This window comes from Cyrtonyx montezumae, unplaced genomic scaffold (assembly GCF_038088225.1).
Source record: "Cyrtonyx montezumae isolate F1298 unplaced genomic scaffold, pur_monq_1.0 scaffold_36, whole genome shotgun sequence".
In the NCBI taxonomy this organism is placed as follows: Eukaryota; Metazoa; Chordata; class Aves; order Galliformes; family Odontophoridae; genus Cyrtonyx; species Cyrtonyx montezumae.
Genome location: NW_027072041.1, coordinates 3,832,817 through 3,850,696, shown reverse-complemented (window position 1 = coordinate 3,850,696; position 17,880 = coordinate 3,832,817). Strand labels below are relative to the sequence as shown.

General features: G+C 38.1%; 1 protein-coding gene across 2 annotated transcripts in view; it reads left to right on the top strand.

Moving 5' to 3' along the window:
* Positions 1-17,236, top strand: part of CEMIP2 (cell migration inducing hyaluronidase 2) — a 54,347-nt gene extending 37,111 nt beyond the window's left edge. For both annotated transcript variants that reach the window (XM_065745456.1, XM_065745454.1), the window contains exons 10-24: positions 47-116; positions 2,619-2,747; positions 3,791-3,879; positions 5,342-5,473; positions 6,253-6,288; positions 6,971-7,126; positions 7,236-7,413; positions 7,923-8,138; positions 8,847-9,055; positions 11,407-11,592; positions 12,755-12,974; positions 13,511-13,609; positions 14,908-15,056; positions 15,794-15,900; positions 16,535-17,236. In XM_065745456.1, the coding sequence (XP_065601528.1) occupies positions 47-116; positions 2,619-2,747; positions 3,791-3,879; positions 5,342-5,473; positions 6,253-6,288; positions 6,971-7,126; positions 7,236-7,413; positions 7,923-8,138; positions 8,847-9,055; positions 11,407-11,592; positions 12,755-12,974; positions 13,511-13,609; positions 14,908-15,056; positions 15,794-15,900; positions 16,535-16,731 (2,173 nt within the window). In that variant the 3' untranslated portion in view covers positions 16,732-17,236. The remainder of the gene's footprint in view (positions 1-46; positions 117-2,618; positions 2,748-3,790; positions 3,880-5,341; positions 5,474-6,252; positions 6,289-6,970; positions 7,127-7,235; positions 7,414-7,922; positions 8,139-8,846; positions 9,056-11,406; positions 11,593-12,754; positions 12,975-13,510; positions 13,610-14,907; positions 15,057-15,793; positions 15,901-16,534) is intronic.
* The last annotated feature ends 644 nt before the right edge of the window (positions 17,237-17,880 follow it).

The following is a 17,880-nucleotide window of genomic DNA, read 5'->3' as shown; positions in this document are numbered from 1 at the left end:
GAATAGAGCTTTTCCATATTAACTTCTTTTCTGAATAATATTTCAGGGCAGTTTCAACATTCTGGATTTCTCATCCCAACAATCATCTTATCAGTAATGCAGCAGCAGGTTCTCAGGTAAGGCTCACGGATTTAATTCAACACAAACTACTGGAGCCAGTCATTCATAAAAAACATAATGCAAAAATGACACGTTTTTCCTTTTTTTATGAATATTTAAGTTTGGCAGCATACTGACATTACAAGTGCAGGCTTTGTCAATGTGTATTAGACCTCTTCCTTTTTTTAATTAGTAGATCTGTCAGTGGGTCTCAATATGTATTTGTAAAAACAAAGACTTCTATTTCCAAGATATAGTGTACTTCCTGTTAATGTTTCTGTATTATCTGTAGGCTCTGTCGCATGTTTACAGTTCCACTGCTCTGACAGACATTGTTTTCATAGTTTTAGTCACTGAAATGAAAAATTGTTCATTGTATAAGAAAGTGCAGAAAACCTTTCACTGTCTGTCTTTTGTTACTAGCTTCTCAGGAGTGACTGCTGATAATGTTTTTACCAACTGTGAATGTTTGATTTTTTTGCAACCCTTTAAGTGCTTGCAGGGAAGTGACGAACTACTCTGTGCAGGTTGTGGAGAGTTGGCAGGGATCTCTTTTTAAAGCAGATGAGAAGCTGATACATGAGTGATTCAAAGTGGATTGTTCTAAACAGATCAGTGGCTATAGGAAAGGGGAAGACTTTGCTGAAAGTAGAACATGGGTATCTTAGCATATCGTTAGAGACTACATAACACAATGTTAACAATAGGACAAGACTGAAAATAGTTAATGTCTTGAAATACTTGTTACACAGAAAATCACGGAACTTCTTATGCTGTGTTTTGTGAGTTTTTAATTTTTTTTCTTTGGGGGGGTAAATGTTTTTGTTTTTGTTGTCTGCCAATGACTAAGAAGGGAATGACTACACTTACTGAATAAAAACAGTTCTCTTCACAGCATCGTACCTTTCTATTTTGTCTGTCTATATAATGTTGCTTTACTTGTTTTTAGTGTGCTAAGTTATAGAAAATAGGTTGCTTGATCAGGTGCTTATTTCAAGATCTTTTTCTGCCTCTGTAGAGTATCCCTTCTTTTGTGTAGTAGTAGTGTGCATTGTCAGAGAACATTTGTATAAGTTATGAAGTTCTGCCATTCTGATATATACATCTCTTGCAGTGGCATAAAAGTCCCATAGCTTCAGTTTCAGAAACAAAGTGGTTCAACTATCTTGATATAAACACTGCACTGTAGAGCTTAGAGCTTATGAAAATAATTTCATTGCTCTCTCCAACTTCTTTGTAACAATGGAGCATATTGCAAGGGTGTACCAGCAGTACTTAGTTCTTTGTTTCAGCTGTATATGAGTGGGGGAAAAAACATCTTTTTTTCTGAGTGGTTACAAGTGCTTAAAGAGCTTTTAAGTTTACTGAACTCTTTGAAGTATTGGGATGTGTTTTGAATAAAAATTGATTGATTTTGCCAAGCAAAGAACTGTATTTAGTTATATGTGAAGTAAGCTTTTGGTATTTTATTAGTGGAAAATGTACACTTTCTTTGGAATTGTTAATCACAGAAATGTTGAAATATGTCATCATTACGGATGGGAATATGTTATTCAGAAGCAGAATTTCCAGGGCTTTTTTGAAAATGACTATATTCTTGGAGTGAATTTTAAGCTTGAATGAATTTACTTTATCCGTATTTATTGAACAGGAAGGTAATGGCTATTTTTCATTATGTATGTGGTTTTTTTTCTTTGCTACTTTTATAAGACTTTAGTACTTCTTGTGCTTTTTTTTTTTTTTTTGTTTTCCTGTTTGGTCTTCGCCCTTAGAAATGTTTTTCATATCTGTAGATATCTGCTGTATGGGTGCTGTTGCTGCACCATCCCATTTGAACCCAGATGTGCTTAGAAAAGGAGTTTTTATGGGTCTGCTTTGGTAGATAAATCCAGCTTCTTTAAGAGCGAGGATGTTGAAGTGGAGGAAATGAATAAATGCTGAAATTCTTACTGCATGTTATTGGCACAGAGCTCTGAACTGGCTGGGCTTCTTGATGTCCTTATTCTCCTTTTTGAAACACTTGTATTTTTTTTGTCTGTCATTAAATTCTGATGTGAATATAGATGAACAAATCTTAGTCAGAGTTTAGCAGTAAGGAGAGGAAAACTTTTGAGTGTTTTCCAATAAACAGCCTGATTTACTAACAAACAAAAGAAAATAGAGTATTTTTGTGGAAATGAAATACAGAGATCACAGAGGAAAAAGAAGATACACTTTTTTTATCTCAAAATATTAAAGGATCAGAAATGTATGGTTTTAAATGATTTGAGAAGCAAAAAATTTTTAATGCATCTTAAGCATTACAGCCATATATGCAGACAACTTCTTCAATGCACAATACTATTTTGACAAGTATATTCCACTGCACATGGTTGATGTGGACTGTGCTGTTATTTGCTTCTTTATTTAATATATCCAACTTCTTAACATATACTTTTTTTTTATTAGATGTGAGTACGTCAGAACTGATAGTAGTATCACACTCTTTTCTGCATTCTGTTTTCTCTCCTCATTTGCAGGATGCTGGAATATGGTATTTGTTCCACAAGATTGCTACAGGAGATTCTCATAGTTTAGCCATTGAAACAAAGTCAGAGCTGACACCCCTAGGAATCTTCTATAACAACAGGGTTCATTCTAATTTTAAGGTAATGTACTACCTCATAAAAAAAGTTTGAAGGTTTTCAATTGTAACTATTTTATACAAGGTATATATATATACATCTGCTTAAATTTTAAGGTGCTTAAATGATGAATTGTTTGAACTGCATAATTCTGTCTACATAGTACAGAACAGTGTGTAATCAGCATGCCCATAGCTTCTTGAAACATCTGAAGCAGATTTTACTTGTCAGCTGGGTGCCTGAGATATTAAGAAATGACAAACTGCTTTGCAGTAGTTATAAGTCTGGGACGCTTGTTCAGACTGGAATTAAAATATAGTGAATACAAAAGCTCATTGTGGATGAAAAAAGAAAAAGTCATGTAGGTGTTGGTATGCTGAAAATCCATGTTTAAGGAGCTGCCTCCAGGAGCAGGCCTGAGGATCCACTTGTGTAGCAGCTTTCAGTTCTGAAAATAATTTGGATCACTGGTAAAGGTAGCTGCAGTTAGTTGTATATGTAATTCAGGTACAAGAGCACAAACACTTCCTTTTTCTTTTTTATTTTCCCAAGAATTCATGCTGGATTATTGAGATTGTATTAAGTCGATGACTGCCTAAGCAGAAGTCAGCTTTAGTACTGGGAATAATTATGTTTTAAATTAAAATACAAAGCATTGTTTCTTAGCACTATCGTTTTTTTCTCCATTAGTAGCATTTGTGAGAATATTTTGCATTCACTGCAAGATTGGCTTCCAAATTTTCCAAGAGAATATCTGGAAATAAGTGTAAAACCGCAAATAGCTAGATGTGAAAAAAGTATGTGATGAACTTTAATGGTTTTCCATTACCTTTTTAACTCCAGGCAGTTATTTTCCTGGGATTCTCAGTTCTTTTTCCAAATTTGCATGGAGAAATCCTGTTTCTCCATTAGGCTAAACCAGAAGACCTTGGAGCCTTTAATAGGGTGAATTGCATGAAATGTAATCTTAAAAATTTAGTATTTACTATCTTTTCAGTGCTGAGCAGTATTAAATGTCTTCTCCTCTTCTCTCCACCCTCTTTTTTTTTTTTTTTTTTTCTTTAAAGGCTGGTTTGTTCATTGATAAGGGTGTTAAAACAACTAATGCTAGTGCTGATGATCCCAGAGAATATCTTTGTTTGGACAACAATGCAAGGTAAAAAGTATTATCTTCCATTTGAGTGAAAAAATGGTAATGTTCTGAGGTTGTACCTTCACATGAGGAGAAAAAAAATTTAAAACACTATAAATAATAAATGAGCAATAAGTTCTCTCTCTTTTCCTCATCTGTGCATCTGTTTGTGAGAAACAAAGCAAGGCTTGCCTGAAGGAACTGGCTTTTTCTTTCTGAGCCCTTGGCCTGGGTAGTTTTCAGCCTGTTAGAAAACAATTTTAATCATGCTCTGCTGTTAAACTTATAGTATTTTCTGGAATTGGTACTAAAAAAATGAGCCCTATTTTAAAATCTGTTTCTGATTTGTGGCTCAGTTCTAGTAATTGCTAGAAAAAGGCAGACCAGCAAAAAGTCATAGATTTACTTGCCTTTCCTACTTCTGAATTCTTGGTGTGCCTTCTAGGCTTGGAAGTCACACTTCAGTGGTACACTTTTACTGTAGATTATTTGCCAGGATAGTACAGCCAGCAACGTTCACTTCAGCTTATGAAGTGAGAGAAAATAGTAGAGTGTCTGGAAAAATACAGGTTATCCTGTGTAAAGTGATAAGAAAAATCAACATTTTGTTGTGTGAACAAAGCACTAAGACTGAAGATACAGTTACAAGATTATCTTTATTTGTTATTCAGCTTTCTTTAGGATGGAGATAGTTAAGTGATAGCTGCAGATACATGGAGGAATGTTTCAGAATTTGGCAATATTTGTTACTTCTTGCACTGAGAACTAACAAGTTGTTTGCTAAAGTTGTGAGTCTTTAACAGAAGTTGTGACATTTTAACAGAAATCCCATATAGGTCTTGTGCATCACTACATAGGAGTGACTAACATAGGAAGTAGTCAGAAAGAACTTATGAAAGGTAGAATACCCGTATGAAAACCTGTAGCATGTTGGCAGGGCATGAAGATGGGATATAAAAAATTGAGTGTGTGAGATAGGGTTTGTCTTTCACAGCAGCTGGACAACTGATGATATGCTTTGCCCTCTGAATAACAAACATTTTTACAAACCTTCAGCCTTTTTTGTCTAGTGCACTGCACATCTGTGTATCCTTCAAAGTAACTCTAATTCTCTGCATTAAACTGTGACATTAATGCTGGAATAAGTGTGGGAAGAGGATACTTTAGGGAGAGCAGAAAGAAAAAGCAGGAGAATAAAGGGAGATGCAGATCAATTAACTTGACAAGATTGAACAAAGTTCTTTGAGAGCTACTGGAAAAGAGAAATTTTAGGTTCCCTCTTGTGGTGCAACAAATATGCTTTTATGGAAATAGATATCTACAGATGCATATTGTTTAGACTTCTCTCAGTCCCAAGATGAGGCAAAGTTGATTTTACTTGTGAGAGTGTGTATTTGTCTTCCAAATTTCTTCAGCCCTACATATTTGATGCATAAAAATATTGTTTGTTTTATATATCAAATATGTGGTTTTTTATCTGCTGCAGGTTTCGTCCTCATCAAGATGCAGACCCTGAAAAACCTCGAGTTGCTGCCCTGATTGATGGATTAATCTCTTTCAAAAACAATGATCATGGTGCCTGGGTGAGGGGAGGAGATATCCTCATTCAAAACTCTGCGTAGGTATCCAGAAGCAAACAAGAGCATGGCATCCTGGGATGCATTAAAAAGGGAGTGGCCAGCAGGTTGAGGGAAGTGATCCTCCCCCTCTACTGTGCCCTGCTGAGGCCTCATCTGAAGAATTATGTCCAGTTCTGGGCTCCCTGGTACAAAGAAGACATGGATCTCCTCGAAAGAGTCCAGCGGAGGGCTACAAAGATGGTAAAGGGTGTGGAATGCCTCCCCTGTGCGGAAAGGCTGAGACCTCAAGGCTGTTCAGCCTTGAGAAAAGAAGACTCTAGAGATCCCTTCCAACCCCTACAGTTCTGTGATTCTGTTAAGAAGCTTCTCCTGAAGCTGTTTTTCTGAAAAATATTGTGACAAGGTTATAAAGGAAGATAAACCTGGGAACTGCTCTGTGTTTTCCAGTACTTTTACACCAGTCTATTGCTTTAAGTTTATATATGTTTAGATGAGAAACTACTTTAAATGAAAAAAAGAAACTACAAAAAAAAAAAAAAAGCTGATTGAGATTACTAGTTTATACTGAAATGTCTGTGTTTTCCCTGAAGCTTTCAGGTTCCTGCTTAAAGTATATGAAAAATTTTATTTTTTTGTTGTTTCCTGTTTTTAAAAACAGGATTTTCATAAGAATTACTAAAATTTCTCACTGAAGTTTCTCGATTCTATTAATACAAAGGTTTTCCTTAGTGCATATCAGGATGTACTCTTCGAGTACTTTATTATAGGATAGTTTAGAAGACATGACCAAAGCTTGATTCTATCAACTTTCTTTTAGGTTTGCAGACAATGGAATTGGTTTGACATTTGCCAGGTGAGTACTTAATTACTGCTGTGTTTTCTTAAGTTTAGAAAAATATCATAGATAAATCTGTCAGTAAAAATTAATAGGTATGCTTTCATAAGTCTACATTTTCATTATTAGGCCCATTTCCTTTACCAGTGTTGTGAAACTTTATTAAGGCTGCAAATTGACATGTCTGCTGAAGTTAGCTTTTTATTCAAACTGTGCTTTCTTTACACAACAAAGGGTTATGTTTATGCAAGTATTTTTGGTATGGCATGATGCCTTGGGCAGCTTTGATTTTCTTCCTGAGCAGCTCAGTGCAAGTAAAGGAGAATGAATAAATGTTTAGAGTGGGCAGAGACACATTTCAATAAAAGAGAATGTAATACCTTAGGTAGAAAATTAAGACTGCTACTGCTTAAGTTGTGACAAGCTGGTTCTAGAACTGTGGAAGTGGGCTGTAAATAAGAGTGCTGCTCATTATAGGGAAATAGAAAATGTAATGCACAGTTCTGCAGAGCAATTTTCATCCTTTCAAATAGTCAGACTGTTAATGGTTAAATTTACTGTTCTTTGTATTGCAAATAAGAATATAAACTGCTTTGCTTTATGAAGGCTATTACAGAGAAGGAGTAGGTCCATGCCTTGGTGTTTTGATCTACTGGAGAGTCTTGGCTAAAAGCTTTTATCTCTGACTTTGCTTTTATAGTGATGGGAGCTTTCCAAATGATGAAGGTGCCAGCCAAGTGGTATCCGAATCTCTGTTCATAGGGGAGAGCAAGAATTATGGGTTTCATGGTGGTCAAAATAAATATACAGGATCTGGAGGAATAGACAGTAAGGTGCGGACTCTGCCTAGAAATCGGTAAGTACCTCATGAGTGAAGGAACTAGTTCCTCAGAAATGTATATTCAGGCTTAGTCTTGTCATGATTTTTGTTACAAGGTGCTGTAAATATTTGCCTTTATTAACAGGACATTTCCAATTAGAGGTTTTCAAATTTATGATGGACCTATTCACCTAACTAAGTGCACATTCAGGAACTTTGTGCCAACTCCAGACAGATTTACCAGTGCAATTGGTTTCTTGATGAAAAACCCTTGGCAGATGACACCAAGAAACAATATTTCTCTTGTGAAGTTTGGCCCAAATGTAAGTTCATTACAAGTTTTATTTTACTATTGTGAGTAGCTTAGTTTTCTTTTTGCTTTAGTTTAAATAATCTTCCAAAGGAGGAAGATTATAGGAAAAAATATATGTATAGGAAAAAATGACATTCCTTTGCATGCAACCCTACTTCGCAATAGGTCTTGTGGGAGATATTCTTTGTCTCCCAGATGAGAAAAGTAATATGTAGGATAAGTTGCATAATTGTCTCTTTTGACTAATGTTAAAGCTGAAGAGAGATTTTGTAAGGTGTGGTGAATCCTCGATAATGAATTTTATATGGCAATTATGGCACATTGAAACAAAATCAAGAGCTTGCCTGAGCCAACTACTGAAAATTAAAATGTCTGCTGTGCAAGAGTGCATTGTTCTTGCCATAAGTTTTTTAATCATCTCTTGTCAAATTCCTGCATTTTTGCAGGAATGAGTGTATTAGTCTGTACTTCACTTGGAGAAATAAAGAAATATGTATGTGTTTTGATTGCTGCTGACAGGTTTCCCTGAAAGCCTTCTTTGGAAAACCTGGTCCCTGGTTTGAAGAAGTAGATCTGGATGGTGACAAGAACTCAATATTCCACGATCTAGATGGTTCAGTGACTGACTACAAGGATACATATGTGGGCAGAATGGATAACTACTTGATTCAACATCCCAAATGTATTAATAATACAGAATGGAATGGAGTGATTTGCAGTGGAACCTATGCACAGGCTAGTACACTGACTTCTATTTGAGGCGAATCTACAAACTGAACAAAGTGTCTGGGAGGAAGGGATTTATAAAATACTTCTACGTGTATTACAATTTTCAGCCATTTTTGCATACAACATTCCATTCAGGATGCAAAATGTATTGCAATTCTTGTTGCAAGATAAGGAGCAAATGCATGTGTTGGGAATATATACACCAGGAATTCCATGGTGAAGTCCTATCTGTTTTGTACTGGAGCTATTTTCTTCTGCTGCACTTTTGTCTTTTGTTCACTGAATGGGCTTTAAGGTTTACTGGTTGCCGTTGTTACTTTTTTCTTATTGGAGCATGAGCCTTTTGAGTATAAACTCATATGGGTCTGATTCCTGTTCTGAATGAGACTGGTCAAGTACCGTTTTGATGCTGTGCTTTTCCCTGTCTCTGACTTTTTTTATTTTCATTTTTTGGTAAGACAGGCAAATTCCACAATATTTTTTCAAATAGAGATCTTTGAAGGAAACCTACTGTAGGGAAACAGCAGGGTTGGGACTAGATGGTCTCAAAAACACCCTTCCAGTACCTACTATTCAGTGAGTGTGAAGTATGTGAAAACCTCAAATTGCAGCAGTTGTGCTACAGTAATATATAGTCTGTCTTTCACTGTTTTCTTCACTATTGCTCTTTATTAAAACCTGTGCAAATCTTTCCTCCTCCTTCATATCATATAGGTCTATGTTCAAACATGGAATGGACAGAATCTTTCCATGACTATTGTACGAGATGAGTACCCATCCAGTCCCATGGTTCTTAGAGGTATTAATCAGAGAGCTGTCTTTCAGCAATACCAGCCAGTAGTGATGCTTCAGAAAGGCTACACAATACACTGGAATGGGAAAGCTCCAAACGTCACGTATCTTTACCTCATCAACTTCAATAAGTACGTTTTCTTTCTTTAATATCAGTGAGCTATAAGGCAACAATGAAGTAATGTCCTTCAGAATTGGTGTGCTAAGAGTTTGTAACTGTAAGTGAGAATGGATTTTGTTTTTATTTTTTTTTAATTACAAATATTAAAGTATGAAAAGCAGGAGGTGAACAATAAATCTGCACCTAAAGTCAAGTTTATATTTAGAGCGGTATCTTTAACAAAAATAATTTAGAGAAGAAAATATCCCAAATAGTGAAGTTTGGCAGAATTTAAACTGCATAGTTTGGAGTACTTGATCTTACTGTTAGATAAAGTACTTAAATGTATGAAGAACAAAATCACGTGTTTTCTAAGGATGCTCTAGTTATTTACTGCTGTAAAGGAGAACAGGAAACCCTTTTACAAATATATTAACAGCAGGAGAAAAACTAAGGAAAATTTCCCTCCTTTACTCAACGAGGCAGGCAATATAACCACAGACGATAAGGAAAAGGCTGAGGTTCTCGATGCCTTCTTTACATCTGTCTTTAATAGACAGGACAGTTATCCACATGGTACTTGCCCTGACCTGGAAGTCCGGGACGGGGTGCATAATGCACCCCCTGTGATTCAAGCAGAGACGGTCAGAGATCTTCTCCTCCATCTGAACTGCCACAAGTCCATGGGGCCAGATGGGATCCACCCAAGGGTGCTGAGGGAGCTAGCAGAGGTGATTGCCGAGCCACTTTCTGCCATCTATCAGCATTCCTGGTTATCTGGAGAGGTCCCACAAGATTGGAGGCTTGCCGATGTGACTCCCATCTTCAAGAAAGGCCGTAAGGAAGACCCGGGGAACTACAGGCCTGTCAGCCTGACCTCGGTATCAGGGAAAGTTATGGAACAGATGATATTGAGGGAGATCACACGACACGTGCATGGCAATAAAGGGATCAGACCCAGCCAGCACGGGTTCACCAGGGGCAGGTCGTGCTTGTCCAACCTCATCTCCTTCTATGACTGGGTGACCAGACAGGTAGATGAGGGAAAGGCTGTTGATGTAGTCTACCTGGACTTCAGCAAGGCCTTTGACACGGTCTCCCACAGTATTCTCCTAAGGAAACTGGCAGCCCGTGGTGTGGACAGGTTCACTCTTCTCTGGGTGGAGAACTGGCTGGAGGGCCGTGCCCAGAGGGTAGTGGTGAATGGAGTTAAGTCCAGCTGGTGTCCTGTAACGAGTGGTGTCCCCCAAGGGTCAGTTTTGGGGCCCATCTTGTTTAATATCTTTATTGATGACCTAGATGAGGGGATTGAGTGTACCCTCAGTAAGTTTGCAGATGACATCAAGTTGGGAGGATGTGTCAAACTGCCTGAGGGTAGGGAGGCCCTTCAGAGGGATTTGGATAGGCTGAACAGCTGGGCTGAGCTAAATGGGATGAGGTTCAATAAGACCAAGTGCCGGGTCCTGCACTTTGGCCACAATAACCCCATGCAATGCTATAGGCTTGGGGCAGAATGGCTTGAAGAATGTAAAGAGGAAAAGGACCTGGGGGTGTTGGTTGATGCTCGGCTCAACATGAGCCGGCAGTGTGCCCAGGTGGCCAAGAAGGCCAACAGCATCCTGGCCTGTATTAGAAATAGTGTAGCCAGCAGGAGCAGGGAGGTGATCATCTCCCTGTACTCAGCTCTGGTACGGCCGCACCTCGAGTACTGTGTTCAGTTTTGGGCCCCTCACTACAAGAAGGACATTGAGGCCCTGGAGCGTGTTCAGAGAAGGGCAACAAAACTGGTGAGGGGTCTGGAGCACAAGTCTTATGAGGAGCGGCTGAGGGAGCTGGGATTGTTCAGTCTGGAGAAGAGGAGGCTCAGAGGAGACCTTATTGCACTCTACCACTTCCTGAAGGGGGGTTGTGGTGAGGAGGGGGTAGGTCTCTTCTCCCTGATAAGTAATGACAGGACGAGAGGGAATGGCCACAAGTTGCGCCGGGGAAGATTTAGATTAGACCTGAGGAAGCATTTCTTTTCTGAAAGAGTGGTCAGGCACTGGAATGGCCTGCCTAGGGAGGTGGTTGAGGCACCATCCCTAGCGCTGTTCAAGAAGCGTTTAGATGAGGTGCTAAAGGACTTAATTTAGTAGTTGGGTAGAGATAGTGATAGGAGGATGGTTGGACTAGATGATCTTATAGGTCCTTTCCAACCTTATGAACTTATGAACTTATGAACTTATTGAAAGAATTAGTGAAAGAGAGGGGGGAAGAAGGATTGAAGGGTTAGGAACTTTTTGTGTTCCTGTAAGTTACATTTTTGAAGTGACCTGTGTGCTGCACATTGTCACCTGAACTGTTCCTACATTCCTACATGGTGAAATATGCACTTGTTTTCAGGAATGACTGGATTCGTGTTGGTCTTTGTTATCAACCAAATACCGATTTTACTATAGTATTGGAAACCTTTCAAAGGAAGTCATCTGCTCTGTCAAGCAAGATAGAACGCTACACACCTGTATCTTCAGTGCTGGAGCTTGAAAAGAATCGATCAGACAAGAAGTTTTATTTTGACAACAGTACTGGGTAATGCCTTATCACTTGCCTCCCATGAAAGATTTTAACATGACAATAGACCGATTGATAGCACTGAAAGCAACTGATTGAGACACTAACAAAATTGTTACAAAGGAGTCCAAAGCCTCTTTGAAATAATACTGTATGTGACTTTGAACTTCCAAAATACAGTGGATGTCATGGGAATGCTTTCTCAAGAACACTGCAATTCCACAGATATTTCCTATCCCACATCTAGGGAAAATGAGTTATCTACAATGTTGAAGTGTCTTGCAGAAGGTAAATTCCCTTCTTCAAAGAAAATCTGTACGTTCTTGTTCAACTTCTGAAAACATTCTCTGTGACAATAATGTTTTGAAAACTATACATTCCTGAAAATCCACTTTTAGCATTGTGGTTAGTATTTAAAAGTCCTGGTTTCCATTTCAAAAGTGGCCAGTGAGATCCTTCTAAGAGGTTTAAGATATAATCAACACTTGCTAACATTAAGTCCTACATACGTCATTTGCACGTGTGAGAATTTTGTTCGTTAATGTGGAAATAATTAGTTAACACAAGACTGTTTCCTTATCTGGAAGGGCAGATGACTGTAGCTTTCTAAAGATGGTTTATGTTTCCTTTGTCTAAGAGCTACAATGGTATAAGTAGTTACCACTGATAACAGTTAAATATCATTGTCCCCTTTGCATTGGTAACACCCTAAATAGCATTTCCAGGCATTAGTTCAACATGCAGCAATGTAGCTACATTGTCCAGTGCTGGTAAATAAAGCTGAATATCCAAACAGTTGTTGTATGTTAAGATGACGTTAAGATCTATGTTAAGATCTACAATTAGAGAAAACATCTATGCTGTACAGTTTGTTTTTCTTGTTTCCGGCCTTCCTGCCTCTATTTTGAGAAGTGACTGTTCTTTTTAAAACACATACTTTCATAGAAATACCTCTCTTAATTGTAAGAGATTTCAGATATGTCATTAGGGACTTTGTAATTCTAGTAAATTAAATATTTTAAAGTTTGAACAATAGTACGGTAGTAAATACTGAAGTTTTCTTGCTTCTCAAAATCATGAAATATGCCTGCTAAGGTTAAAACAAATACTTATCTTCCAAGTAATCCATTTGTATTTTTCCTCTTTCATCTTCCTTCCCTTTTTCTTTTTGTATGCATAGATTACTGTTTTTATTTCTTCAAGCCAAATACAATAGGGATGGTCACAGTTATTGCTCATCTCAGGGATGTGAAAGGATCAAGATTGTGACCAAAGATTCAGCAAAAGGGGTCAGTAACTGCATGGCAAAAGCTTACCCAAAGTACTTCCAAGGACCAGCTGTCATAAAACAGATGCCAGTAAAAACTACTGTACCATGCACAAAGTGTGGCACAACTCAGGTAAAAGAAAATAGGCGAAGAACTTTTAGCATCTATGTAATTGGTGTTTCATACTACTTGTGTTAAGGCATAGTTTCAGTTTTTCAGCACAGAATACTACACCTACCAGTTTGCAACAGTCATGTTATTTATTTCCTGTGATCAAGAAGGCAGGGAGGCTCTTGTAACATGAAGGCAAAAACATGGCTGTATATTTGCCTCCTGCTCTATGTGTGACAGAGACTTCACGACATAAGTGGAACTACTCTGTCAATTGTGTGCCATGAAAGAAAGCTTTCCTGCAGAGATCTTCAGTTTGATGCATGCTCTTGGCCAACTTTCTCTTCTTTTTTTTTGATTTTTCTTAATAGCATAAACTTGAAATTGCATTGTGTGTTTTCTCTGTAAGATTAAAAAACTACTGGAATAAGTTCTACTGTACTGGTCATATGTCATACTGCTGTGGACTATGAGCTACCTATTTCAAATTATATTACATAATGAACTGTCAGCGACGTATGTCCATGTGTACTTAAACTGTTTTGTTTGATATCCAGATGGTGTTCACCAGTGATCCTCACGAAAACTACCTCCTTGTGCAGATTATTTTATCTGGTAAAGATGAGTTAAACAGAGGTCAGCAAGCATTTATTTCTGTGAGTATTCTTTGTCATTTTCTTCTATCTTTCCCTGTAGGTCTTGGTATTAGAACAGTTGTACTGCCCTGCATAATGCTAAGCTCACCCTTCTTCACCAGCATAAAGAGTGTTCATTCACGGTTTAGAAAACAATCATTCAGAAATCTGATCTTTTAATCTCAGAAAAGGAAGCACCAACTCTTCCTTTTGTACTCTAATTGCAAATCTTTTGCCGCTGGAGGGAAAATTGTACCAGTAAGGAAGATGTTTGAATTCCTGAAGAAACCTGTATGGTTGATTATACATTTATTGATGGCTTGGGTGGTGTGGCAAGGGGAGGGGAGAGACAACCAGAGCAAAACAACAGATATTTGTTTTGTTTTAAATATAGTTTGAAGTTATTCTTGACGTAACAGATTGATGGTTTAATGGGACAAATCATTCAAGCCATTAAGTTTTGCTAACCTAAAAAATGTCAGTTACTAAAGAGCCCATAGTTTTCAGTATTTGCCCTGATGCAGTCACAGTAAGTCTGAAGCAAGTGCTGGAACAGGTTGCCCAGACATGTGGTGGATGCCCTGTGCCTGGATGCATTCGAGGTCAGGCTGGATAGGGCTCTGAGCAACCCAATGTAGCTGTAGATGGTAGAGTCATGGAATCGTTAAGAAGTAAAGACCTCTAAGGTCATCTAGTCCAACCATCAGATGTCCCTGTGCATTGCAGAGGACTTAGAACTATATGACTTTTAAAGGTCTCCTCCAACTCAAATGATTCTCTGAGTCTGTGTGGCATTGGATAAAATGTTCACATTGCTTCTGTCCAGATGCCGAAGTAGGCCTGCATGTGATGCAGAAGATAGTATTTGCAGACGAGCTCACACCACAAAGATTTAAGTCCATGTGACAAATGCTTTTCCAGCTCAGTGTGTTAGCTTGGTTGAAATAGTTACGGAGCTCCTCAGACAGAAAAACGGCACTTGAGTGGGACAAAACTGTGCATCCACAGTGAATGGTTAACTTTGGTGTCAGCAAGAAGGACAGATGGTTCAGTATCTGAGTATTATCTTCCTAAAGCAGGTAATAAATCCCCAGAAATGTGACTGATCTCCACGTTGGAGCTGGTGATTGAAGGCTCCCATGCAAAAAGTCTCCCTGAAGGTTTCTCCTTAAAAGAAAAAAAAAAAAGAGATGACAGTGAGAAGTGAGCTTTTCTAAGCAGTACACTGTTATACAGATGAAGGTTAACTCTGAGTACAGTGAAACAGCAGTGGAAGTCACTGTAAATTTATTATTTTTTTCTTCTCTCCTCCCATTCAGGTCAATAACACTATGTTTTCCTTCAAGGATAATGGTATACTTGTTGTTGTAATTGATGCCTGCACTGGCACAGTGTCAGGAAATAATTTATTTTCTGGAGCAGACATTAATCGTGTAGGTGGCTATTTAAAATCTGGGATTCCACAAAGGTGCGTAGAACGACCATTTATTTCCAGTATGTTCTGCAAGTTGTACTTCTGCTCTCTGACAAGATTTTAACTAGAAATGTTTATGTAGCAACACTGGAAGTGAGCAAACTGCGTATTGAAGTTGAGGAAGAAGGAGACAACTGTCTTCAGCAGACAACTTTGCTTTTTTAGAGAAACCAAAGGCACTCACTCACATTCTCCAGTGATGCCTGCCTTTCTCTTCAAAAAGAAACAGAACCTCCTCTAGTAGCACCTCTTTGCTTAAAAGGGCGACAACTTTTGTCTCACTAAGAGTACGTATGGACAGTGACACAAAGTATACAACAGTATATCCTACTTGGGTTAGGAGTGACTTTTCTCCATATCCAGAGTGAAAGATATAGTCATTAAAAAAAATTTAGTGTCAGGAAAATCCAAATCCAGTTTCTAGTATTTTAATTTTGGATCAGTAGTTTCATTTGATTATTATTATTTTTAATGTACAAAAGTCACTGACGATTCTTATTTATGAAAGGGTTTGAATTAAAGTTGAGATGTATTTGTAATATTCTTCTAAGTATATGCTCTTTTAGACTCTACTTTCCAGAGAATGTTGTCTTATTTCCATGTACAGCTTTAACATAAAAACCCTTAAGAAAGTGAGCAATAAAGACAGCTAACTGTAAAAGTATGTAGCAGGATACTAGGAAAACTTCACAGTTATAACTACTGCTGTCTCTGTGCTGTTTCTGTTACAGGTCTGTAGTTCTACTGAGCACGAGAGGTGAGGTAGAAATTCCTAATAGCTTGTCAGAAGCCTTACAGTCCCTGGGGACAGCCAAACCGCCTTACCTTCAGAGCAACGGTTGGTGATATTCTGCACATTTCTTTGATACCACTCAGGTCCCCGTTACTCTGTGCATTTGTCTGCATGATGGATTTCTCATGGGTCCAGACATGAATTTGTGTCACCCAGAGAGAATGCATGTGAAGCATATTGCAAACAGGGAGGTGTCTAGCAGTTCTCTGTAACTTGATTATAGAGGGAGCCTGGACTGTTTTTTTCCCAAGCCTTTATGTTGTGTCTCATGCAACAAAGCTGAGGGATGTGCAGTCTACTTCTTAACAATCCCCTGTGCCAGTCTAGTATTTCCTGTTGCAGTGATGTTTGGTATTTTAAGGGATGATCACTTTTTATGGACTCCATGGGGAAGTTCTCATCCCTTCAGGGCTGTGGCATAAGTTCTGTGTGAGGGAACAGTTTCTATAACTGTTGGGAAGACTGTGTTTTCAAATTGAAGATTTTAGAGTATTTAATACTGAATAATAACTGAAATATTTTGAATTAGTATATCCCAGTTTGGTATGTTTGCCACTATGACTGGATCAATATGTTGAATCAGTGGCAGGAAAAGGATTTTGGAAGAGTGTTTCCCCTCCTGCTGACCCATGTGTTATGCTTGGGCTCCTCCTGTAACACTGTACTATTTTTGTCACAGGAAGTGTGGCCTTTCTGGGCTTCCGAGGAAACTTTAAGCCATCCTGGATTAAGCTGTTTACCAGTCCTGCTGGTCATGGGCTAATTCAGATAGAAAAGTATATCCCTTTGCAACTGGAAGAATATGGCTGTACCAGAGCAATCAAGAGTCGACGAAAAGACCTCGAGCTTCTGAAGAAGGCCACAAGATCTCATTAAAGACTAAGCTGTACATAAGAACTGGGGAAGAAAATGTGAACTAACTTATTTTTAATTTATGGCATTTTAAACTGTGTTGTTGTCCGAGGAAATCATGTTATTGTTTGACAGACGTTTACCATCATTGACCGCTTGAATGACAGTCTGTGCACCTTCTAGTTGTACAAAATATGAAAGAATTTATTAGTATTTGTATAAACAGGTTTCAGAGATTTTTTTCAGATGTTTGTATTTACTGTAAACAATTTTTTTTTCTGTTTAATACTCCTTTTGTATTTAAGAGAGTGTTCATAAAAGCCTTAAATTTTTGATAGCTGGTGTTGGAGTGCTATTTGGATTACTTGAAAAATTAACACTTAAGTCTCTCTGAACAGCTTGAATTGGTCATTCTAACTTAGTTTACTTGCATTTTCTCTCTGCTATGTACATGTTTTCCTGAGAGTTTATTTAGCAGTAAGTTCAGTTACGTTCTCAAATTACTTTCCAGGGTGTTAAAAAAAAAAACACAAAAAAAAAACCCAATTCCTATTGTGCTTGCAGTTGTGCTCAAGGAGTTTTAACTGCAGTAAAGTTTTTTATTTGCTGTACAAAAGGTGGAGAGGGGGGATTTGGAGACCCAGCCTGGGGCTGGGTGGGGATTGTGTACTGTGCAACAGAATTTTAACAAGGCCATGCGTAGCAGCGTGACAGAGCAGAAAATGACTACAGTTCTTCAGAATTAGTTTACTACTCACCCCAGCAGGAGTCTGGAAGAGTTACTTCATCAGTTAATTTGTTGAGACTGAGTACAGCTGGACTTTCAAAGCTTCTAAGCAGAAAGGCAAAACTGAGGAACTTGTTCTCAGTTTGTTATGAAGCTGAGCTTCTACTCCTGCTGTGATTAAGGCTATCACAGCTCTAAATTTTGACTGGAAGGTGTGCTCAGCTCATTCTGTCATGCTTTGTATTTTGGCTTAACTTTGATTCTTTTAATATAACCATGTTGGTAATTTCTCTTATTAGCTGTCTTTGATTTCTGCTGGTTTTTGTTGCAATTGTTTGACCTTTTCCACAGGTAGTAGGGAAATCATTTAGAACTGAGACGCAGCTGCCCACTTCTGGGATTCTAGTCTTTGAAATCAGATTTCAGAGACTGAAGATGTATTTCAT